Consider the following 24,597-nt stretch of genomic DNA (forward strand, 5'->3'; position numbering starts at 1 on the left):
TGTGAGTTCCAGTCCCATATCAGGCTCTGTGTTGACAGCTCGGAGCCTGGAGCCTGCTTCAGATTCTGTTTCCCTCTCTCTCTGCCTCTTCCCTGCTCATGGTCTCTCTCTCTCTCTCAAAAATAAATAAACATTAAGAAATAAATAAATAAAAATTTAAAAGAAAACTAACACATGTTCCAAGTCATAGGCTTTCCAGTGTGCTACATTTGAGCTAATAATGCAACTTGTGTGAAATTAGGTCTTGGGCAACTCTGTTATTTTAAGATAGCTCTCATTACATGCTTATCAAAAAACTCATCAATGCTAACCAGGTTAGGAAAATAAGTCTTCGGGAAACTAATTGATCTGCCCTTGGTAATAATATTAATATTTGTAGCAGATTCAGTTTTATGAGTTTTTAAAAACTTGAAACAATATAAATGTCTTTTTCTTAATTTTTTTAAGTTTATTTTTTATTTTGAGAGATAGTAAGAGTGGGGGAGGGGCAGAGAGAGAGGGAGACACAGAATATATATAAATATATGTATATATATATTTGACGATCAAAAAAAATAAAATCTTGCCATTTGCAACAATGTGGATGGAACTAGAATGTATTATGCTAAGTGAAATAAGTCATAAATATCATATGATTTCACTCACATGTGGAATTTAAGAAACAAAACAGATGAACATCCAGGGGAAGGGAAGGAAAAATAAAATAAGATAAAGACAGAGATGGAGGCAAACCATAAGAGATTCTTAACTATAGAGAACAAACTGAGGTTGCTGGAGGGGTGTTGGGGGGATGGGATAAATGGGTGATGGGCGTTAAAGTCACTTGTTGGGATGAGCTTTGGGTGTTACAGGTAAGTCATGAATCACTAAATTCTACTCCTGAAACCATTATTACACTATATATTAACTAACTTGGATCTAAATAAAATTAAACAAAGAAAAATAATAAATAAATTTCTAGTTTGGAAAAGGAAATGTAAGAACATCTTCTACCTGTAGTTCTTTTTTCAGTGAAATGGGCATTTTTTTCCTACTGGTAAGAACAAAAACTGATTCAATTGTTTTAGAAAATAATTTGTTGGGGCCCTTAAGTGACTCAGTTGAGCATCTAACCCTTTTTTTTTTTAATGTTTATTTATTTATTTTTTAATTTATTTATTGAGAGAGAGCGAGCACACATGTGGGGGTGGGGAGAGGAGAGGGAGAGAGAATCCCAAGCAGGCTCCATGCTGTCAGCTCAGAGCCTGATGCAGGGCTTGAACTCACAAACCATGAGATCATGGCCTGAACCGAAATCAAGAGGCGGGTGCTCAACTAACTGAGCCACCCAGGCACCCCAAGACTGTTTGACTCTTGATTTTGGCTCAGGTCATATCCCAGGGTTGTGGGATTGAACCCCGCATTGGGCTCCGTGCAGAGCATGGAGCCTGGTTAAGATTCTCTCTCTTCCTCTGTCCCTCTCTCCTGCTCACACGCACTCTCTCTATCTCAAATAAATAATAATAAGAAGAAAGTAATTTGTTAATATATACCCAGATATTTAAATGTCCATACAGTTTGACAAAATAATTCCATTCGTGGAAATCTGTAATAGGGAAATTATCAAAAGACAGAAAATATTTTTCACGTATGTACTAAAGTATGCATGACTCTTTTTTTACAACAATGGTATGAGAATGATTTAGTAAACTCTTACACATTCACAAGAGGAAATCTTCCTCAGCATCTTTGGATACTGGTGATCAATACTGTACAACCTGGGAAAGTGCTTTTCATGTTACTGTATTTTATCAAAAAATAACAGTAAACTGTATGACTTCAATTATGTTACGTGTTGCTAAAACAACAGAAGAAAGCAGGGAATGTCAAAATGTTCAGAGGTTATCCTAGCATGGAGAGATTATAGGTAAATTTTTCATCTTCTTCCTAGTTTCTGTATCTTCCAAGATTTTTCCAAGTTAAATTTTTGGTTTTGTTATCTTGTTTACAATGTATTTTGTTATGTTGTTTACAATGTATTTTGTTTATCATGAATCTTAGATCAAATTGTTATTAAAAAGTAAAATTGATTTAGATTGTTGAAGTAAAATTATAAAAGTACAAAATTATAAAAATGTAAAAGTATATTAGATTGTTATTAAAAAGTAAAATTGTATTCGAGCGCCTGGGTGGCTCAGTCAGTTAAGTGTCTGACTTTGGCTCAGGTCATGATCTCATGGTTCGTGAGTGAGTTCAAGCCCTGTGTCAGGCTCTGTGCTGACAGCTCAGAGCCTGGGGCCGGCTTTGGATTCTTTGTCTACCTATCTCTGTGCATCTCTCCTGCTTGCGCTCTGTCTCTCAAAAATGAATAAACATTTAAAAAAAAATTTTTTTTAAGGAAAATTGGATTTAGAATGACTCAGTATGCTTTACTTCCCTGATCTCCCACAAGTGATGAGAGCAAACGACTCGAATGTTCACATTCAGCTGAAACTACAGACCAACGGAGCTCACAGATGCAGGCAGGTGTCCTGTTGTGGGATGGGCACAGGCTTCCACTTCCTCCTCTGCTGCTTACTACCTGAAGGACCCCAAGCAAGTACCTTTAATCTCAGTGAGACTCAGTTTCTTCCTATGTAAAATAGGGTAATCATGCTTGCCCTAACAAACTTCCCAGGGTTTCATTGAAAATTAAATTGTGTGAAAAGCACTTCAAAATCCATAAAACAGAATATAAAAATATATAACTGTAGATCTTAAAATAAAATATATAACAGGCTCTATTATAATTCACAAGTAGAATTCTTAGTACGATAATAATTTATTTTTGTTATATTTGTAAAACTTCAAAAAACTTCATTTTGTAACATGATACATACTATTTTATGGGGAGGATATGAAAAAATTTATCTGACAGACACTTTGGGGAGAAACAATTATTAGATATTAGATATTCAGTGACAATGTTTAGACTCCTGCTGATAATAAACAGAGGCCATAATTGTGTTTCTTAATTACTTTTCTTAATTTAAGATAGCATTTATGATGATCTGAAAAAAAGTTAAGAGTATGTTTATAGAAGAATCTTGCCCATAATATTCAAGGTATATTAACTTCTTTCAGCCAAATTTCATTATACTTTTCTGTTAAGATTTAAACAGCCTAGTAGAAATTAAGACACTAGGTACTTTTTTGAAATTGTCCAGCTTTGTAAGGTAGAATTTTATTTACCATTGAGATTTGAATATTGGCACAATAATAATAACGTTCATTGTTCTAATGAAATTGAACAATTGATATTATTAGATTTCAATTTGTTTTCTGTCCAAGCGAATTATACTCCTTTTTCATAAGAACACAGTAGATGTTAATGAATGTGTTAAAAGTGTGAAATTCAAACATTCTTAATGTTTTTACTTTTCTCTTTACTTTTTTTTAATGTATATTATTTTTGAGAAAGACAGATTGCAAGTGGGGGAGGAGCACAGAAAGAAAGAGATAGAATCTCCAGGCTCCAAACTGTCTGCACAGAGCCCAAAGTGGGTCTGAAACTCAAGAACTGTGAGATCATGACCTGAATCAAAGCAGGCCGCTTAACTGACTGAGCCACCCTGGCGCTCCTATGACTTTTCAATACATTAAAAGTCTATAAGGAAATATATTTAACACAGGAAAATGCTTACCTTTTATTGTTATTCCTTATTGTATTCCCTGGCACATTTAAAATGTTATCATTTCAGGCATGCTGGTAAACTTAAGTAAGCCTCTTCTACCAAAGCAACTGCGATTATAATTCTTTTTCAACATTTTTAAATTTATCTTTGAGAGAGAGAGAGACACAGCACAAGCAGGGGAGGGGCAGAGAGAGAGACACACAGAATGTGTGCTGAGCTGTCAGCACAGAGCCGGATGTGGGGCTCGAACTCACAAACCACGAGATCATGACCTGAGATGAGGATGGACGCTCAACTAATTGAGCCACCCAGGCGCCTCGATTATAATTCTTTTTCCAGTTATGACACATTATATCAAAAACAAAATAAAATAAAATAAAAATGGCAATGAATCCATTGTGCAACTCCAAATTGAAAAATAAATATTTTTAATTAACAATGGAGATAAACATGAACCAGAAAAGCATAAGATTATATAATTCAAAGCCATTCGTGGCTGCAAAGATAACTCAAATACATTCCAGCATCAATTTCCAATTCTCATTTCTTTAATGCAGCTCATAACCCAGTGTCACACAACTTCCTAGGATTCATGGATCCATGGTGCAACCCATTTGGTCTCACTTCTGAATGCCGCCTTGAAACTAACAGAAAAAAAAAAAGATGATGTCATATGGCCATTTTATTTATGTAATTATGTAATAAGGGGACCCCTGTGCTTATGATGGTAGCCCTCCCCATCCTCTTTCATTTCTGTAGAAATTCCTCAACATACTTTATTTTATTGCAGAAAGCAATAAATCCTTACCTTTGGTGTACATCAGACTTTCCTGGAGGGTTTGTTAAAAATGCATTTGCCAGGGCCCAATCCTATTCTGATCCAGAATGTTCAAGGTGGGGCTTGGAAATGTAAATTTTCATTATGGGCTATATTAGTTTGCTTGGGCTGCCATAGAAAATACCACTAGAAAAGATGGGGGGCTTAAAGAATAGAAATATAGGGGCACCTGGGTGGCTCAATCGGATGAGGGTCTGACTTCAACTCAGGTCATGATCTTGTGGTGTGAGTTCAAGCTCCACATCAGGCGATGCCATCAGCCTATCAGTGTGGAACCCACTTCTTCGGATCCTCTGTCCCCCTCTCTCCTCCTCCTCCCTTGCACTCTCTCCCTCCCTGCAAAAACAAAAATGTATTTTTCACAGTTCTGGAAGCCAGAAATCCAAGATCAAGGTGTCAGCACGGTTGGTTTCTCCTAAGGCCTCTCTCCTTGGCTTATAGATAGCCACCTTCTCCATGTGCACAGAAGGTCATTTCTCTGTGCACACATGACCCTGGTATCTGTGTATACAGATGTGTATACAAACGTCCTTTTAAAAGGATACCAGTTGTTGGATTAGGGCCCAGCTTAGTGATCTCATTCCTGCTTGATCATCTCTTTGAAGGTCCTATCTCCAAATATAGATACATTCTGAGGTACGAGAGATTAGGGCTTTAACATAGGAATTTTGGGAGGATACAATTCAGCCCATAACATGTGCCCTAGTGTTTCTGATGCAGGTGGTCGAAGATTCATATTTAGACAAACACTAATTTAGACTCTAGGCAAAGTAACTGTGCACAGTCACCTCCGTCCCTTTGTTTTCTGTGGCTTAAAAGATGTAGCCTCTTCTAGGAGGGTCTTGCTATTTTATGCCTAAAAAAATAGCATTTGGCTATCATTTGGTTTTCCATCCTTATGGTCTACCCTATTTACTCTTTAGCAAAAGCAAATGGGGGACTTCCTTTTTGCAGAATCCTAAACTATGAAAAGAGGGATTCCATCTAGGACACAGACTCACCCATGAGTTTAATGCTAAACCACTTTTTTTTTTTTCCAACTGGTAGAGCTATCTCCCCACTGCAAAATTTCAAGCTCTCCCTGGCCTATCCATATGAATTCTCCTAGCAAAACCTGCACCCTTCTTTCTTTCTAGCATACCATTGTAGTTACCTTCACAGTATCTCCTACCTTCAAGCTTTCCTCACTCACTGTCCTGCAGTTAGTTGTAGCAGAAACCGCCAGAGTGTGAGATGTACTGTGAGTCACTTTTAGATTTGTGCCCGAAGGTCTCTGATCAAATTATCCCCATCATGGGAGTCTCGCCACACCATGCTATATAAAATAACCTCTCCCACCCACCCTGTTGATCTTTATCTAGCTCCTCTGCCTTGCTTTTTTCCCCCCGCATGTTCATCACCACCTTCAGAATGTCTGTTTTCCCCCCACTAGAGGGTAAGCTCTGCTTTGTTTTGCTCACGGCTGTATCCCCAGAGTGCAGAACAGTAACCCAGGAAAATGAGCATGTCCTTGAGGTGATCTTGCATTTCTTTTGTGAAGTAAAAGGCAGGGACTTCTGCTGAAAGGGAACTGGGGAGGTGGTAGGCAAGTGGGCCTGAGAAGAATTCAGGTTTGAAGATCTTTTATGGAGAATGGGAGAGGATTAGAGGAAATTCAAAAGCACTGGCTGGGGAGGGTTCAAAACCCAGCTAAAAGTGGAGCCCATGAATATCTCCTACCTATGGTACTGTGTGATGTCCCATAATTCTCACAGCCTAGAGAGGAGGAGAAAATGCAAAATGGTTACTTTGATTCTACCAATACTCCTTGGCGTAACATTTTCGGCCATTTGCAGTAAGCCCCTATTTACGTTTCCTATTAATTCCTCAGCTATACCACTAAACTCGTTTATATCTTCGCTTTGTGAGTACGGTTTCCTCTGAATTCCCAAATTTCCCCTTGTTAATTTTTGTCTTTCAAGACTCCACTCAAATATTGTATTTTGAAAATGTTCCTCACTGTGCTATGATCATACCTTTTTTTTACAAATACACAATCCTTGGAATCCAGGTGCATCTGTCATTTACTGTGTGAACTTGAGCAAGGTATTAATTTTTTTAAAGGTAAGCTTTTTTTTTTTTTTTTTTTTAGCTTGTTAGAACAAGTTGGAGAGGAGCAGAGATAGAGAATCCGCAGCAGGCTCTGCCCTATCAGGGCAGAGCTGGATTCAGGGCTGTATCCCATTAACCCTGAGATCATGACCTGAGCCTACCGAAATCAAGAGTCAGGCACTTAATCGCCTGGCCCACCCAGGTGCCCCAAGATAATAAACATTTTTATCCTTCAGCGTCCTTATCTGTAAAATGGATATAATGATAAGACCTATTTCAGAGACTTGTTTGAAAAAATTAAATGAAATAATGTACCCAAAATATCTGGCATGTAATTGAACACCAAATGGTGTTATTATTGTAATAACTTGCATGTCTCCCTCTCTTGACAGAAGGTTCCCTAAAAGCAGAGATCACGTCGCTTTTTATTCCTAATAGTTGACGCAGTACCTGGAATAATGTAGATTCTCCAGAATTGTGTAATAAATTAATCATTAATGAAATGTCATAAGTAGTTGAAGATGCTACTAAGGTTATGAGTTTTTTACTGAATTAGAATAACAGCAAAGAGAGGCCAACGCTGGGGAACGCACACGTGTTAATTTAGCAAGGAAGAGGCAGCGCTGGTAATTCAAACCGTTTCTTCAACAAAATAGAGTACACACAAAAAAATAAAAAACGTGGCCAAACAGACGTGGACTTTGTACGCATGGAGCTTACAGTCAGATACACCGTACTACAACAATACTCAATCCATACTTATTACATTTACAGCGTTTCGGACTTTCTGCCTCTCGCTCCCAATAGAATAGACTGAGAAGAGCGGTTTCCTGTATAAACTTTGAATCTCCAGCACCCAGTAGAGTTTAATAGTTGGAGCCCGATAAACATTTAGGTAATTAATGAATGGCACAAAAAGGGAGCAAAGCAACTAGACGCCGTAGCTCAACAAGAGATTTGTTAACATTCTCGGAGCTCCCCTCCACAACCCAAGAGGCGAACTCGCTCGCCCCAAGAGCAAGCTCCTTAAGCCGAGATCTTAGGTTTCCCACCCCAGAATTTGCTGGGAAACAGGAGGGAGGTGCATGACGGAAAGACACCTTTTTTGGATTTCAGGGATCCAGGACCTGGCTTGAGGGAAACATCCACAATCCTAAAGGCCTCGCGTAATTTAAACCTCCTCCACAACATGGAGATCACCACCCCAAAACTTACTTGACCAACTCCGCGCAGTTAGGCGAAAGACCCGCTTCGATTCTAAACTAGCCAATCCTAACTGCCAGAATCGGCGGCGCGGTGTCTTCTGGGATCTGTAGTTTCTCGAGTTTAGGATTTCCGCCTGCTCATGACTACAATTCCCGGCGACCACTGGGCTCAAGGTCATTCCCCTTTCTTGGGGCGAGGCCCAGGGCGAACAGGGGCCGGGCCCTCCCCCATCCCCCACGTGGCGGGGAGTGGTCCAGGCACTCCTAGGGTGGCAAGTTCCCACGTGTAGTACGGGGTAGCCGGCTTTGGTCCTCTCTGATCTGCAAGGCCTGTAGGTCCGCGCCCGTGGTGATGCCAAAGATCAAGCCGGGGACGAGCGGCCGCCGCCGCGATCGACTTAAACAGAGCCGGGAGCTGAAGAGCGCCGGAGGTGGGGACAGCCGGGAAGGGACTATGCTCAGGTCCGATCACCGGGCAAGACATAGTCGGGGGCGCGGGCCCTGATCTGGGCCGGGACTGTGAGGCCGGTGGCGCGGCGCTCTTGGATCGACGGCCGCAGGCCTTGCGCAGCCTCTGGCTTCCTTTCCTGCAGAAGGGGTGGACTTGAACAGGGTGTCACCTAGGCTCCTAGCATGACGTTTGGTGCCTCTGGTTGGCGCAGACACCTTCCCCCAACCACCCTGCATTCTTCTCTAGGACGGTCTAATGTCTACTTTTCGTCGGGAAATTAAGGCTCTTCCGTGTTTTCTTCCAGGACTCATGTTCAACACGGGGATTGGGCAACATATTTTGAAAAATCCTCTCATTGTTAACAGTATTATCGATAAGGTGGGTGTGGAAGAGGAAAATGAGAGTTGTGGGCTTATTGATTTTGTTCTTAGGAATACTAAATCGCACAGAGGATGTCTGTCACAAAACAATTGTTCTGTAAATACTTGTGGAATGAATCGAAGAACTGTCTAGGATTCACAGACTGTCTTTGGCATGATTTGCTTTGTTCTGTAGGTCTGGGTTTCTCCTGCCTCCAAATTCTTTCTGTAGATTATTTACCTCATAGGTAGACATATGGACTTGTTCAGTTCCACATTAGTATTATTACTCTATGCCTAATCACTTTTTCTAGACACCGTCTATCAATTTTTGTTTACTCCAGAGCCTAAAAAGATGTTTTAATGACAGCTTGGGAAGTTTTTTTTCCCCCAAAGAACCTTATATGGTACAATCCAGTGCCTCCTTTATGAGTTATGGATGTTCTCTTACTATTCTGGATGATTGAGTACTAGAACATGAAATTTATGTGGTACAGGATATTTTCACGGTTACAAAGGAAGCATCCTAGAGCTGTAGAGAGAGCATTATGTATTTAGAGAATCTCATCTTGACTTAGTGTCATTTGCAAAACGAAGGCCTAATGTTTTAACCTTTTTGGCTCATGGATTTCCTTTGAGCGTCTGATGAAAGGTGTGTACCCAGGACACTGCAGCTTTGTACATACAAACACCCAGGTTTGTGTACAATTTCTAAGTATTCCTATCCCTGAAACTATACTGAGTTGAAAATTGAGAAATGCTGGTACAACATGCTACAATTCTCAGGCGAGCTCTTCATATATAGTCCTTTCTTGTTTGAATGTGCTGATAGTGACAGAGTTGGTGAAAAGATGCTGTTGGAATCATTTGTAAGATAGCAAACAGAAAGCCATTCCCAGAAAGAATAGCTATTCCTGCTTTTCTGATTCCTAACTGTTTTCTGACTCCTAACTGCCCCAACTTAAAACAGGTGATAGAGGGGCACCTGGGTGACTCAGTCAGTTAAGCATCCAACTTCAGCTCAAGTCATGATCACACAGTTCATGGGTTCGAGCCCCGCATCGGGCTCTGTGCTGACAGAGCCTGGAGCCTGCTTTGGATTCTGTCTCTCTCTCTCTCTCTCTCTCACTGCTCCTCCCCTGCTTGTGCTCTCTGTCTCTCAAAAATGAATAAACATTAAAAAAAAAAACAACAGATGATAGATTTCCACTTGCACCTAACGTTAAAGAGAAAATTTTGTTAAGCACATAGATCATGAAGGACTCATAACAGTGGATCAGAATAAGATCTCTTAACCATATGCTTTTAAGCAAAGATAGGTATAAATTAAATGATGTGTTCATATGTGCTAGTAAAGCTAACGTGGTCGTGCTTGCTCGTAGGCTGCCTTAAGACCAACTGATGTGGTGCTGGAAGTTGGACCTGGAACTGGCAATATGACTGTAAAGTTGCTAGAAAAGGCAAAAAAGGTAAAAAGGGAATTTTGTGTTTTGGTATCAGAAATCATTATGTCGGCAAGCTCACCTGGTTTACAAATAGAAATCTATTTTTAATTAATTGCTGTTATTTTAACAGCAACCCTTGATCCTTTGCTAAAAGCTTTATCTTTAAAAATATGGGCAACGGGCGCCTGGGTAGTTCAGTCAGTTAAGCATCCAATTCTTGATATCCACTGAGGTCATGATCTTGTGGTTCGTGAGATCGCACATTGGGCTCTGCACTGATAATGTGGGACCTACATGGGATTCTCTCTTTCCCTCTCTCTCTGCCCCTACCTTGCTCAGTCTCTCTCAAAATTAATTAATTAAAAAATACATATGCAGGATGTAGGCAAGATGAGTGAAAGTGGTCAAAAGATACAAACTTCCAGGTATAAAAAGAGTAAGTCCTAGAAATGCAATGTACAGCAGGTCACTATAATTAATAACATGCATTGTATATATAATATATATATATAAATGTTTTTAATATTTAATTTTGAGAGAGAGAGACTGAGTGTGAGCAGGGGAGGGGCAGAGAGAGACGGAGGCACAGAATCTGAAGCAGGCTTCAGGCCCTGAGCTGTCAGCACAGAGCCCAGTGCAGGGCTTGAAATCATGAACTGTGAGATCATGACCTGAGCCGAAGTTGGACGCTCAACCGACTGAGTCACTCAGGTGCCCATATATATATATACACGTATATATATATACGTGTATATATATATATACGTGTATATATATACGTATATATACATACGTATATATATACGTATATATATACACGTATATATATACACGTATATATATATATGTGTGTGTGTGTGTGTGTATAATGTTTGTTTGTTTATTTATTTATTTTGAGAGAAAGAGAGCGCACAGGGGAGGGTCAGAGAGAGGGAGAGAGAGAGAGAATGAATCCCAAGCAGGCTCTGCACTGTCAGCACAGAGGTCAGCATGGGGCTCCAACTCACCAACCAGGAGATCCTGACCTGATCTGAAATCAAGAGTCAGACACTTAACTGACTAAGCCACCCAGGCGCTCCTTTTGTTGTATGTATATTTTAAAGTCACTAAGAGAGTAGATCTTTTTTTTTTTTCTTAATTGTTTTCTTTAACATTTATTCATTTTTGGGAGAGACAAGAGCACAAGTGAGGGAGGGATGGAGAGAGAGGGAGACACAGAATCGAAAACAGGCTCCAGGCTCTGAGCTGTCAGCACAAAGTCCGATGCAGGGCTCAAACCCATGAATAGTGAGATCGTGACCTGAGCCGAAGTCAGATGCTACATCGACTGAACCATCCAGGTACCCCAAAGAGAGTAGATCTTAAAAGTTCTCATTACAAGACAAAATTTTAACTGTGTGTGTGGTAATGGATGCTAACTAGACTTTTTCAAAATATATACATACTGTGCAATATAGATATAGGCTATGCTATACACCTGAAATTAATAGAATGTTATATGTCAACCATATCTCAATTTAAAAAAATGGATTACAAAAAAAAGTATGGGATATATCAGTCAGGAAAATAGAACCCATGTTAGATATTTCAATACAGGGTATTTAATAGAGGGAATTAGTTACAAAGTTGTTAGGTGACTAAAAGAATAAAATGGAAACACTGAAGTAACCCAAAAATAATAATTACAAAGAGTAGCTACCGCCTCTAGGCTCCAGGGGACAAAGCAAGGAGGCTGGAGTATTGGGTGCTAGAGGAGCAGATCTGAAGAGCTGAAGCATGAGTCTCTGAGATTGGGATACTGCCTGGCTGCTGCTGGTACCTTCTGTGTCTCAGTTTCCAATTAAATGCATCCAAAATTTCAAAGTGGGGTTAAGGGAACCAGTACACATTAGTGAAATACCCACAGGCCAGCAACAGCCAGAGAGTTACTATCCAGAGGCCTCAAGGGGCACAAGGAGGGAACTGTGTTACCAGAGCCCAGTAAGAAGGGGAGCCGTTGAACAGGTGCCACTCAGAGTCTACTTATCTCAATGGTGGGGGTTTTTTTGTTTGAAATAGTAGAGTATAAATGAAGGAATATTAATGGTAGAATTGGGAAAAAAATTTAATTCCTCTTAATCATGTAAGAGTTATGACTGAGATAACAAGATTTACGCTCCATAATTTACCCCCAAATACCGTTTTTTGTTTTGTGTTGTGTTGTTTTTTAACATAGGTAATTGCCTGTGAACTTGACCCAAGACTAGTAGCTGAACTTCACAAAAGAGTTCAGGGCACGTGAGTATGCAAGTTAGAATTAGAGTGCATTTCAATCTTGTGAAACACTATCTTTTTTAATTGCTTTTTTCCTTATTATTAGGCCTCTGGCCAGCAAACTTCAAGTACTGGTGGGTGATGTGTTGAAAACAGATTTGCCATTCTTTGATGCCTGTGTGGCAAATTTGCCATATCAGGTATGTGTCCAAATTGTTGGGAACATTATACAAACATACTTCTGTGGTGTGTCTTTCTCAGAAGTAACTCGTGAACTCTCTTACAGATCTCTTCCCCCTTTGTCTTCAAGCTGTTGCTGCACCGACCTTTTTTCAGGTTTGTGACAAAAGACCAAAATTACCGCCATATCTTGGGCCAAAGATGAAACACAGCCAAAGATGAAAGTCAATTCAATTAAAAAACTGTTGGAGAATCAAGAATGTGTTCTGTAGAAAGTATCTATTTGTATGGAGGTCTTTGTTTCCTTTTTATTCAGTTGACATAGTTATTTGGGGGAGGTGTGGTATAAATCCCGCTTCTGAGACCAGGCAGCCCTTCCCTGTTTTCTAATACTCTTTCCATTAGTCCAGGTCAGACTTCTTTTATTACCTTATGTCTAGACAATTGCAGTGGTCTCCTAACTGGTCTCTAGCACGATATGTAACAGGGGTTTTCAAATTCCAAGTCAAAAACCCTTTAGTAGTTTAAATTTCTTGAGTCATGACTGTCATTTTTTAAATCACATGGCATAGAGTATATCAGAGAGCATGCATTGCATGTGGCCCAGGTGATTATAATTTTATGAAACTTTTGCTTGAGTTACATAAAAACACATATAATACAGATAGTTGTGGCGTGGCCTGCAATGTCAAAGGTATTTCCTGGTCTGATTCATTGTCAAAAAAATTTGAAAGTCAAAGCCCAGCTTTGAAGGTGCTCTTCTCCAGTTCAAGAGCCTCCGAAAAGCCTCCCCATTGCTTGCCGAATAAAAAGCCCACGTTCCTTACCTGTTATATCCGGAGGACGCCAACGTCACAATCTGTCTCTCCTGCCTCTCCTTCCATAAGGGTGTTTGCTACCCTATAAATACCACTGGGCTCCTGAGCCAATTTTGTTAGTTTGGGTTTTGTTTTCTTAGCAAGGGTAATGGACTCGGGCTTATCTGAAATACTTTCTCATCTGATCGCCGAAGGCTTACATACGCAAGGATTGAAGGTGCAGCCATTATAAAAAGAAAAGCCAGATGGATCATTTTATGGTAATAAAGCTAAATCTGAAACTGTTCTGCCTTCTCAGCAGCTGAATGAATTCTCATTAACCACAGATCTTGCACTGCTATTTCCCACCTAAGACAATTAATTGAAGTTAACATACGTTTACAGTTAAAAGTGACCATTTTCCTTACTCTTTCCTACTACTGTCTCTTCAGATGTGCTGTACTTATGTTTCAAAGAGAATTTGCTCTCCGACTAGTTGCAAAGCCTGGAGATAAATTATACTGCAGACTATCTATCAATACACAGCTGTTAGCACGTGTGGACCATCTGATGAAAGTAAGTGACTGTTAGTGAAATAATATGGCTTACCTCATCCTTGAGCATCTAGTTGTGCCTTCTGTGAGGAAAGCATATTTAATCACTAATTTAAAACTGTATTTGAAAAAAAAGGAGGGAGGTGCCTGGCTGCCTCAGTTGGTTGAGTGTCTGGCTCTTGATTTCGGCTCAGGTCATGGTCCCTGGGTCATGAGATTGAGCTCTGCATCAAGCTCCGTGCTGAGAGTGGAGCCTGCTTAAGCCTCTCTCCCTCTCCCTCTCCCCCTTCCTTGCTCCTGTGGGTGCATGCACATGTGCTCTCTCGCTCTCAAAAAAAACAAAAACAAAAAAAACAAACAAGCAGTTTTTGAGAGGATTCCTTATTTTCTGATTAATAGGTTGGAAAGAACAATTTCAGGCCACCACCAAAGGTGGAATCCAGTGTCGTAAGAATAGAACCCAAGAATCCACCACCACCTATCAATTTTCAGGTGAGATTAAAATACTAGGTCATTCAATAAAGTTGGAAAAAAGACCAAGCTGGGAGATGTGGGTCTCTAGCAGCAGAAAATATTGAGTCAACCTAAATGTCCAAGCAGGAAAATGCTAATTATGACATCTGTGTAATTGAGTAGATGGAATAATTGGATGTAAGATCATTGTGAAAAGCACAAAAAAGCGTGGAAAATGTTTGCAAAAAGTGCAGATTAGAATGCTATTGCAGGGGTGCCTGCCTGGTGGCTCAGTTAAGCCCCTGGCTCTTTATCTCGGATCAGGTCATGGTCTCATGGTTCATGGGATTGAGCCCCATCCTAGGCTCTGCATTGACAACTTGGAGCCTGCTTGGGATTCTCTCTCCCTGTCTCTCTGCTGCCCCTCTCCTGCACGTTCTCTGCCTTTCAGAAAAAAAAAAAATAGAATGCCAGTGCATAATTGCATACTAAAGAGTATAACTATGGAAAACCTGTATCTATTCGACTTATTCAAATAAAAATTTGAATAAACAAGATAGAAAACAAGATAAAATAAAAATAGTTGGATTTGAGTAATCTTCTGGGTAGCAGTTTTTAATCAAAATTCATGTTTCTGCAATTAAGTAGTTAGATCACTGGATGTAAAACCATACTGCGGTCGGCTTGGATAAAAACATGATTTCTTGTGTGGTCAGTAACCAGTGGTAAATGGACTGGTTAGTTACCTCTTCTGGGTCGTTTAGGGATGTTGCATAGGCTATATTCTAAATCCTATTTGGAATCATGTTTTTTGAAAATGGTACTTTGATTTTAATAAATGTCACATTCTTTATTCAGATGTGGAATAATTTTTTTTTTATTTTTAAAATTGAGGATAAAATAGTGAAGTGCACAAAAGTGCAAAAATCAAGTACATATCTTATTTTACACATGTCAATTAGATCAAAATACAGAACTTCAGAAGGTTCTTTTCAGTTTTATATATTAAAAGACAATACCTAGAAGACATAGGCAAGGTTTGATATTTTATAACAAATGATCCATTTTCTGTTTCAGGAATGGGATGGCCTAGTAAGGATCACCTTTGTTAGGAAGAACAAGACACTGTCTGCGGCATTTAAGTGAGAATTTTTCTCATTTATGATATATGAAGGACTATTGCTGTAGAAACTAAGTATTAGAATTTGGTAACAGATACCTGAACAGATATCCTAAAGTGTAAAGATTATCCGTGTCCAGATATACTTTACCTTTTACACTAACTTGGTACTCTGGGAGGCAGGAAAATTTAACAAAGAACGTTCCTAGGAATTTGGAATTAGATCAGGTTTTTTGGCAAAACGGAAAAAAAAAAAAAAAACCAAAAACTGACCACACATCTGTCTCATTTTTCCTTGGAAAAATGGGGTAGTGGGTCCTTTCCACACCTATGAAAAATTGATGCAATTTTATTAACTTGGAAAAAATTCTGTAAGAGCAATTTGAGGCCTAAAGGAAAAAAAGAGGTTCTGAAAGCTGTAATTTCACTCTTTTTTTCTTTTTGAGGTGATGTTTTGTGGAGAGTCTAGAACTCCTTTAAGAATTTCAAAAAGGGGCCCCTGGGTGGCTCAATTAGCCATCCAACTCCTGATTGCAGCTCTGGTCGTGACCTCATGGTTCATGAGATCTAGCTCAGCATCGGGCTGCCACTGCCCGCATGGGACCTACTTGGGAAACTTTACCTTTTAAATATAACCAGTTTGTGGTTGTTTCACAAGTTTAAATATTAACACCTTTTTTAGTCCCTTAATTTTACCATGTGGAACATAGATTTAAATTTATAATAAACTGAAAGGAAATTATTTATAATCTCTGATTTTGGAGTAATAGTGATATCACTTCCTTTATATTATAGGTCAAGTGCAGTGCAACAGCTTTTGGAAAAAAACTACAGAATTCACTGTTCGGTCCATAATATTGTAAGCAAAAAAAGTTTCTGTGGTCTCTTCGGTTTCGATTTGCTGTGTTTCAAAATGCCCCTCTACTTCTTACTCCTTTTCATCGCTAGCTTACTAATTTTGCACATTCCATGCGATCCTTAAAAGTGATATTAAACTAACACAACCTTAATATTGAACCCTAATGTCAGTATTGCAGTATATTCTTGGACCAGAGCTGAGCAGCCTGGATTACACCACTAAGCTTAACTGTACAGTTGTTCTTAGACATAAAAAGAGATTCAGTTGACTCGTAATTTTATTAAAGCTTTAGGCATGTGTAGTTTGCTTGGCTCAAATTATGTACCATTTGCTATACTCTGAATTGTGATCATTCCTTGTTTGTTGCTCACGTAGCAATTCCAGATTTAAAGTTACCATTCTGTGACTTTTTTTTTTAAATCCAGAAATTGGCATAATTAGAATAAAGTATAGGCTGAGTAGATTTTTGGTTATGAGCCTCTTTATCTGTGCAGCATTTTCTTTAACCAATGTTGTATGTGGGTAAGCCCACCTACACATAACTATATAGTAATTATGTGATGTTTGATAATTTTTTAATTCAAATTAATTAAACAGCAGAAAGATAAAACCAAATTTCCATTGTATTTTTGGACTCAGATCTTTTATATAGCTTAATATATTGCTACCTTCAGTTTCTCTTCTTATGGACAAAGTCATAAAACATCTGCCTGGGTAGGAAAACATTAAACTGGGTTAAGAAAAATATTTGGAGAAAAAAATGTGTGGTATGAAATATTTAATATTCTCAAAGGTTGGAGGTTATCTCTTTGAGAAAATTTGGCTGGTAAAATTAAATTTGTGCCAAGAAAATGTGAGATTATTTTTAAAGGAATAACATCTGCTTTAAAATTTAGTTTGTAGCTTGATTTATTTTGTGACATAAAGTACCTTAATCCTGAAACTGACCATCCAGAATTTTTAAGAAAAGGGGGAGTATACATGAGTAACTCATTCAGTTTTCTGAGTATCTGGTATGCACTGAAGAACCACCGCATAACTGGTGGTCCGAGTCTTATTAACTGTACAAATAGGCTTTTCAAACTGTCGTAAGCAGATAAAGGTGACTATTTTATCAGTTACTGAGCTAAACAAACAAAAGAGTCAACGTGACTTCATTAAAGATATGTTGTTCATTTATTCTGAATCTTATATTGATAGATAATACCAGAAGATTTCAGCATAGCAGATAAAATACAGCAAATCCTAACCAGCACAGGTTTTAGTGACAAGCGGGCCCGTTCCATGGACATAGATGACTTTATCAGGTAATTACATTTTTCTTTTTTCCTAAGGTGTTTACATTTCTTTACTGTGACACCCTCAGATTAGAGATTTAAAGGCTTTTAAGCGGTATAAGGTGCTACCTGGAGTTATTGCATAGCACTTCCATGGCATGGAATAGTATTTGGTGTAGAAGATGGAGGCTAGTTAGTTGCAGCAGAATGAACATTTTAAGAACAGTAATAAAGAACAGTCCGAGCCTGGAGATAGCCTCTGTGTCAATGTGTGTTGTGGTGTGTGTGCTCCTCCCCTTCAGCCTCTTCCCCCAACTCCCATTCATAGTTCATCTTAATGTGTGTCTTCATAGTAGCCTGGAAGGTAGAAGAAGCATAATGGATATAGTCGCATCTCATTCTTTTTCTCTGATGGGAATAGCTATTGTTAAAACAGATCCTACACATGAAATAATGCCAGTTTACAATCATACCTGGTTTTCATTTCTAACCAACCGGTTTAATAAAATAGTTACTTGTTTTGTAGACGGAGGCAAGTTCTACACACCTAAAATAAAAGAAGGGTGTCATAATTATCTGGGCAATGCAGACAAAACTTTGTTTTCCTTAAACAAGTAAGTGGTATGAAAGCAAAATAAGGCTTCAGTTACCCAGGTAGTTATTAACCTATACTCACAGTTTTCAATCACTAAAACTGATTTCCTAACTAATAAACCATCACTTACTGCACAGTTTTTGCCTATTTTAGCCGATTCATATTTAAAATTTCCATGTTCTAGGAGGTGAATAAAAAATGAGGATAGATTGTTACCAAAGGAATTGGTTTGACTTTTCTGAGCTGGAAACAGTTCTATATAACTAAGACAAATGGGGTTTATATTTTACATCGACAGGCTAGCAGAACTACTGAGTCTTTATCAGGGGTTAGTCATAGGAGTTGAAATTATTCATAAGAACCGATCTTCCATTTTCAGACATTCGAATCCATCTTGAACTGTCACCATCCTGAAAATAATCTCAGGTCTAAAGAAATATTTCATCTTATATTCTTTCATTCTCACCAAATTTCTTCAAGGTTATTAAGCATATGCAGTTTGCTAACTAGGATCCAATAAATACATTGGTATCCAGAGAAAAGCAATGTGTCAGTACTTAATTTGAGCCTTAGTAATAGTGAGCCCAGAGAGGAAAAATGGACATGGATGATTAGCCATTCATCTCTCTTCAGTCTCCAGTTCCAAATAGCTTCACAAGTGCCAGTGAGCTCTTATGCCTGGATAGTGGAGGTCTAAGATAATTTGGTTAAATTCACCATGACTTAAGACATACAGGCTGTGACAAAAGAGGCACCAAAATGATGTGATTTTTAACCAATATATATCTTAGAAATTTAATTGAAGAATAAAGTTTCTTTAATGACTGGTGTTAGGAGTGGGTGGGTTTCAGAGGTTTGATGTGTTTGTTTTAGAATTCATGGTACAGGAACTATGCATTGTTATAGGTTATAAATTATCTTTTCAATACCATCTCATTTTGGTTTCTTTTTTCAGATTGCTACATGGATTCAACGCAGAAGGTATACATTTTTCTTAGGTATCTGGAAAAGAGAATTTTCAAGCCCAAGAAAAAGAAACCGCAATTATACATTTCTAACAGAGAAGATAAACTATGCTTTTGCTCCACTGGAACACTATGTGCTTGACTAGTTTTGATTTAATACTACCACTGTCACCATTTATTACTCTGAAGTTTTATGGTAGTAAGTCAATTCTAAGTACCCAAGTTTTTTTTTGGGTTTTTTTTTTTTTTTGGTTTTGGTGTTTTTAATATTTAACATAGGGCAGGGTCCAGTCTCTACACGGTAATCTTTAAGAGCCGCAGGCACGCACAACTTTACACTTAAACTTATTTCTAACAGTTTATTGTATAAAGATGTTACTCTTCTATTTTCTATGTTATATATTACCATGAGGGCCTCTGTAGGCCTTTGTCCCTCAAACAGTCAGACAGTTAACATATGCTTAACTCAAGTTACATATTCCCCGTATGATTTCTTTTTATTCATGTGCACAATAAAACACTTGTTTCTTATTTTGCTTCTCTCATTTTTTCTGTTCATCTTATACACCTTCTATCTCTGCCCACACCTTTAAGCTGTCCTGTAGCATCATAAGCTACTTCACAGTTCTGGATAAGCGTTGAGTCTGCTACTGCCACCGTGTGGTGGTGCCGGGCACATTACTTCCAGGCATGATTTCGTCAACTGTGATAACAGGACGCTCAACTAGGATGAAATCAACTATAAGATAGTATGGTTTTTTTCTTGGGGAAAGCCACTGGTTTAACGAAATTCTAAAGGTTTTTATAAATCAAAACTGGCTATGAGGTTAAAATTCCGCCCTTCAACTTACTTAAAACAAAAAAAATCTTAACCAGCCATTTTCCCAGTACTACAGGCTCCCAGTATTCACATGACTTACGGAAAATTAAAAGTTCCAGTACCTTTTCACATACTGTTCTAAGCTATTTTTAAAATGTTTTTGTTTTAAAATGTCAGGTTGAGAATTTTAATAGATACCATAAACAAGTCTTAATTAGCTACTATGTTTAAATCATTATTAATGTCCTGTAATAATTACAGTAGCTGATAATTTATATGAGGAAATTAACAAAAATATCTTAATAATTGGCTTTTTAAAAACCTAACTTAATAGAAAGATTGCTTCCAAATTATTTTAACAAAGGTACACTGAGTAAACCTAGAAGGGAAGTTGTTTGCCTCAACAGATTTTTTTGGAAATCTGGATTCAGAGTGATATAGTAAAACATTCCTATATAAATGCTTTTTAATAGGAATATCAGCTTTCAAAAAGTCTGAGAAAGTCAAGAATGTTTAATCCAGATCCAAAAAATTTTTCTTTAAATAATACTGCATCAAGCCACTTTTGTTACATAAATATTAAATATACCTCAAGAGCAGGGTTTTATTATCACAAAACTACTTACTTTGCAAAATTCATTTGTACCATCTCTATCCTTACAGGAAAATTTTAAGAATTAATTCAGCTTTCCCTCTTACTTCCTCTTCCCTCATGAACTGATTTTAGTCCCTTTTCTGACCTTCAGTTTTCCCTATCTGTAAAACTGAAGGATTGGATTATGACCACCAACATCTTTTCCGGTATCAATTTTCTATAGACCTTGATCACTTATCAGAATGAAGCCATTATAGTATAAGGCAACATATTTGAACATAAGGAGACCTTCCAGAGATCGTACCCATCTTAATTAATAAATTAAGATGAATCTGCTGTGCTTTAAAATGAGCAAGTTCACATCTCTATTGTCCTCTGAAGTTTGGTTAGCCTCAAAAACTACCTTTTTAAGCAGCTGCTGCAAGGTCCACAGTAACTGCTCCATTCTTTCTCTTCTCTTTGAAAAAACACAAATAGAACGTTATCTTACAACTGCAAGAAAACCTGAGTCCCTTCCAAAACAAAGGTGATTGTTCTGAAGTAAATTATCTCTAAAACTCATTCCATAGATATCATTTATTAATAAGCACATTGTGAAAATCTACATTTGTTCTAGATTTCAAGTTTACAGAGGAGCATTTCACCATGGTGTAGGATTTCCCACAACTACTCTCTGGTTTCTATGAACAATGAAGTAGGGAATCTGGCTCATGTGACTCTCTATTCATAGCTTCCCTTTGGCCCAAATGAATGAGCATTAGTTCCTTAGAGTAAATCAAAACAAGACATCCTTGGGAGACTTTTTGTTGTTAATCTACTCCTGGACTCTATCCTAGGAACTAAGGGAAAACTCCTAGAGAGATATATAAATCTTTTAACAAAATATTTACATGAAAAGTGGCCAGTTTTCTTCCTTGGAGTAGCAATCTGTAAAAATAGTGCCACCATTTAAAAAGCAGCATACCCTAGACCAATTTATTGGTGAGGATTTGGTGATTCTCACCAAATAATGATGAAATATCACATAGTAGGTAACAGATGGGGCTTGGGTTAGATCGATCTGCCTTTTAAGGCAAAGTCAACTCTTTTTTTAGCTTAATTCTTTTTCAAGGGAGTGATGTACTGTCTACACTTGGCTTAAACTAACAGTTCTATTATGGACTACTTTCAGTGTACATGTAAATATTCATGCATCAGAAGCCAATTTCCTTTACCAGTACATTTAAAAGGTACATTTTGGGGTGCTAATGGACACTTTAACTTAAGTAATGGTATTGGTAAGGATCAAATTGCACTATTAGTCCTGTTAATACCACACTGGAACACACACTGCATATATATATGTATTATCCTAAGATAAAACTCTTCTCAGAATTTCATTACTTTTTATTATACACCAACTAGTTTATATTTTAGTTCTTTACAAAGAAAATGCTAAGAAAATTATAACCACATTATATGGTTGTAAAATCATAATTCCAGATTTCTTTACATATAAGATGGAATGGTCCAGCAGCTATGTCCACTGTCACAGACTTTAGTTCCATTCAATGATATGGCACATCCTGCAAAATTAACTAGTCACACACAAAAAATGTCTCAAATACAGTAAAAATGTACACACAATAAAGGTAATTTACAATGACAATTAAGGAATGTAATTTATCTTGGCTGTGCTTCAGAAATTGAGGGTCAAAAGCCTTAGTCAAGGCACAAAGCAGGAAGAGGTGAGCACAGCTGTCTCTAGGAGTGGGCAAGGTATGTACAATCACTGATGAGGTATGCATGCACTCAAAGGATTTAAAACTGCTCAGTCTTGCTACGAAAATTCAACCGAGTTAAAAGGAAATGCTGTGGCTTCCCCCTACTATTCACCTCTGGATCAAGTCCACAATCTCACTTCATCATACAGAAAATAAAATTGGCAAGGATCTCCAAAAGTAAATCACTTTGGGTAAATGAAACAAAATGCTTCACTATTCCCAATCTTGGTTGTGCCTCGTGGACTAGAAGCATTTTGTAGACAAAGGAGTGTTTCACAAAATTGAAATGTCATTCAGGTGAAGGGACAAGACATTTTCCACAGACACTTAAAATTTCAAACTTTCAAATGGCCCTTAACAGCTGAACCACTGTATGTTACAGTAATGTGGGTTCTGGGGATCCTCTAGCAGCAAAGGCTGATTTAAAGGGCACGGGGTCTCTTCGGGTTGATTTGCTTGCTGGCCTGTTCTTCTTCTTGTAGAGCTGCACGAAAAGATTTCACTTTATCTTGGAAAAAAGAAAAGAACAAGAGAGTAAGTACTGCATCGCATGCAATACAGTATATAATTTCATGGGTCCTATCAAGTCAGCTGTCTTACTTCATAACATTAACTAACGATCTTTCCTTTTGTTCTTTGCTGTCCAGAAACTCAGAACTAAATACAATAGTCAACTATAGCAACAGTTTCATTATCCACAGATTCATGAAATTATGTTTTTTTCTATACCTTGACCTTTTTTGATCTGCTTGGTACATTTTACAGTGTTCAATTTTAGTTTATCTGAATTCCTTTTGGAGTGTAGACAGGCTAGATGTGTGTGTGCTAAATGTGTATAGTCATGTCTAAAAGAACACTGAGTCTTTTTGTTTTTCAGTACTCAGTACTGAAGCCCCAACGTGGGGCTCAAAGTCACAACCCTGAGATCAAGAGTCACATGCTCTACTGACTGTACCAGCCAGGCACCCTTCAGTCTTATTAAACTATAGACATTTCTTTCCTCAATATATTAAGAAGGTTCTATACCCAATGCCTACTTTACTCAATTAAGCTATGAAATTTCAAAAGCTGTTTGAATTTTTAAAAAGAAATGTTATTTTGTACTGGAAAGGGAGACAGGGGCGGGGGATTATAGCACAATACATTTTTTGGTCTTACAATTCTGTTTTACTCTTATGTATTAACTCAGAGTCACATAAGAATAGGAAATAGGTAAACTGACAGGCAAATAACAGCTGTGAAGATGAGAAATATCTCATCTCCTTTCTTTAACTGCAGGTGATGTTTCCCACCAACCCCCCCCCCCCATCTGATAATATCTAGACATTTCTGTTTGTTTCAACTGGGGTAGTGACCACAGTCCTCTTGTCAACAGAGACCAAAGACACTGGTAAGCACTGTACAATGCAGATGATAGCACCCTGAACAATTACCCAACTTAAAATGCACTAACAGCACAAAGGTGATAGTCTTTAGAAGAAAAGATTCAAGTTGGAATCTCAATTTCTTTCCCCCCTTCAGAAGTACAGGGGTATTTAAAAATTTAACTCTTTTGAAATTTAGAAAGGAATTTAAGGACTTCTGGATCTCATACCCGCTAAGACAAAGATAAAAGCTCTCATACTTCTTATACACCAAAATTATCTCTGAAGGGCAAAAGAATTTTTTTTCTAAGAAAGGACTGAATAATACAATAGACAGTAATTTCTTCAAAGTTATGGATATGCTTGATATACATAAATACTGAAAAAATTAAGGAAGTCAAGTGAATTGAATACCACATATTACAGAGAAAAAAATTAGAATTATGATCTGTTCGGAACAGATAAGCTGCTTGTGAATTCTGACAGATTAGAAAAATGATCAAAACACTTTAAATCAAAGCTTGAGTATGAAGAACATGAAAAACAAAAATAAATTTTAGAAATCCTACATTTTTACAATTCTGAATTGGGTAAATGGTCACTGCTGACTCTTTATAGATTATGTAAATAACCAACTTCACAAAGACCCTACTTTAAAAACTTAGCCAGTTTGGTGCTAAAAACTAGCTATTTCAATTGGGTCTCACTCTGCATTTCACACACACATGCACAGATGTCCATTCGCATATAAATGGAGACAACTAATTTGCCAATGCCTAAGAAATAAGCACATACAATAAATGCATTTCTGAAGCTACAGATAACCTAATTATAAAAAGCCAAGAAGACAAGGCATGTGGGTAAGTCACATGCTTCCCTCATTAGCAAAGCAGAAAGAATAGTTGCTGAAAGGTCTTGAGTTGCTCAAGGTCTTGAAACCTTCCCCCTGATGCTTTAAAA

The 24,597-nt window shown here is 37.9% G+C and overlaps 2 protein-coding genes and 1 long non-coding RNA gene across 11 annotated transcripts in view; 1 reads left to right on the forward strand and 2 right to left on the reverse strand.

Annotated features, from left to right (window-relative positions):
* Positions 1 to 4,064: 4,064 nt before the first annotated feature.
* On the reverse strand, positions 4,065 to 7,966 carry LOC144616871 (uncharacterized). 4 transcript variants are annotated; one of them, XR_013556660.2, is made up of 4 exons: positions 7,798 to 7,882; positions 6,211 to 6,246; positions 4,661 to 4,827; positions 4,065 to 4,297 (listed from the first exon to the last, which is right to left on the reverse strand). It is a non-coding gene; the product is annotated as an uncharacterized LOC144616871 (long non-coding RNA). The 4 variants fall into 4 exon arrangements; XR_013556659.2 differs by lacking the exon at positions 4,661 to 4,827 and having other exon boundaries at positions 7,798 to 7,966; XR_013556662.2 differs by lacking the exon at positions 6,211 to 6,246 and having other exon boundaries at positions 7,798 to 7,883.
* A 38-nt stretch (positions 7,967 to 8,004) lies between these two features.
* DIMT1 (DIM1 rRNA methyltransferase and ribosome maturation factor) lies at positions 8,005 to 19,626 on the forward strand. Of its 3 annotated transcripts, none has more exons than XM_060635700.2 (12): positions 8,005 to 8,200; positions 8,541 to 8,616; positions 9,980 to 10,066; positions 12,258 to 12,319; positions 12,402 to 12,495; positions 12,582 to 12,631; positions 13,725 to 13,848; positions 14,226 to 14,318; positions 15,357 to 15,421; positions 16,195 to 16,258; positions 17,459 to 17,565; positions 19,086 to 19,626. In XM_060635700.2, exons 2-12 carry the CDS (start codon positions 8,548 to 8,550, stop codon positions 19,126 to 19,128), a joined length of 858 nt encoding a protein of 285 aa, XP_060491683.1. In that variant the 5' UTR covers positions 8,005 to 8,200; positions 8,541 to 8,547; the 3' UTR covers positions 19,129 to 19,626. The 3 variants fall into 3 exon arrangements, with proteins under 3 accessions (XP_060491683.1, XP_060491684.1, XP_060491682.1); XM_060635699.2 differs by having other exon boundaries at positions 8,016 to 8,218; positions 8,543 to 8,616; XM_060635701.2 differs by lacking the exon at positions 8,541 to 8,616 and having other exon boundaries at positions 8,005 to 8,218.
* Positions 17,412 to 24,597, reverse strand: part of KIF2A (kinesin family member 2A) — a 67,823-nt gene continuing 60,637 nt past the window's right edge. For all 4 annotated transcript variants that reach the window (XM_060635696.3, XM_060635695.3, XM_060635698.3 and 1 more), the window contains one exon: positions 17,412 to 22,781. In XM_060635696.3, coding sequence (XP_060491679.1) covers positions 22,696 to 22,781 — 86 coding nt within the window. In that variant the 3' untranslated portion in view covers positions 17,412 to 22,695. The remainder of the gene's footprint in view (positions 22,782 to 24,597) is intronic.

The sequence above is a fragment of the Panthera onca genome, chromosome A1, assembly GCF_046562875.1.
Source record: "Panthera onca isolate mPanOnc1 chromosome A1, mPanOnc1 haplotype 2, whole genome shotgun sequence".
Taxonomy (NCBI): domain Eukaryota; kingdom Metazoa; phylum Chordata; class Mammalia; order Carnivora; family Felidae; genus Panthera; species Panthera onca.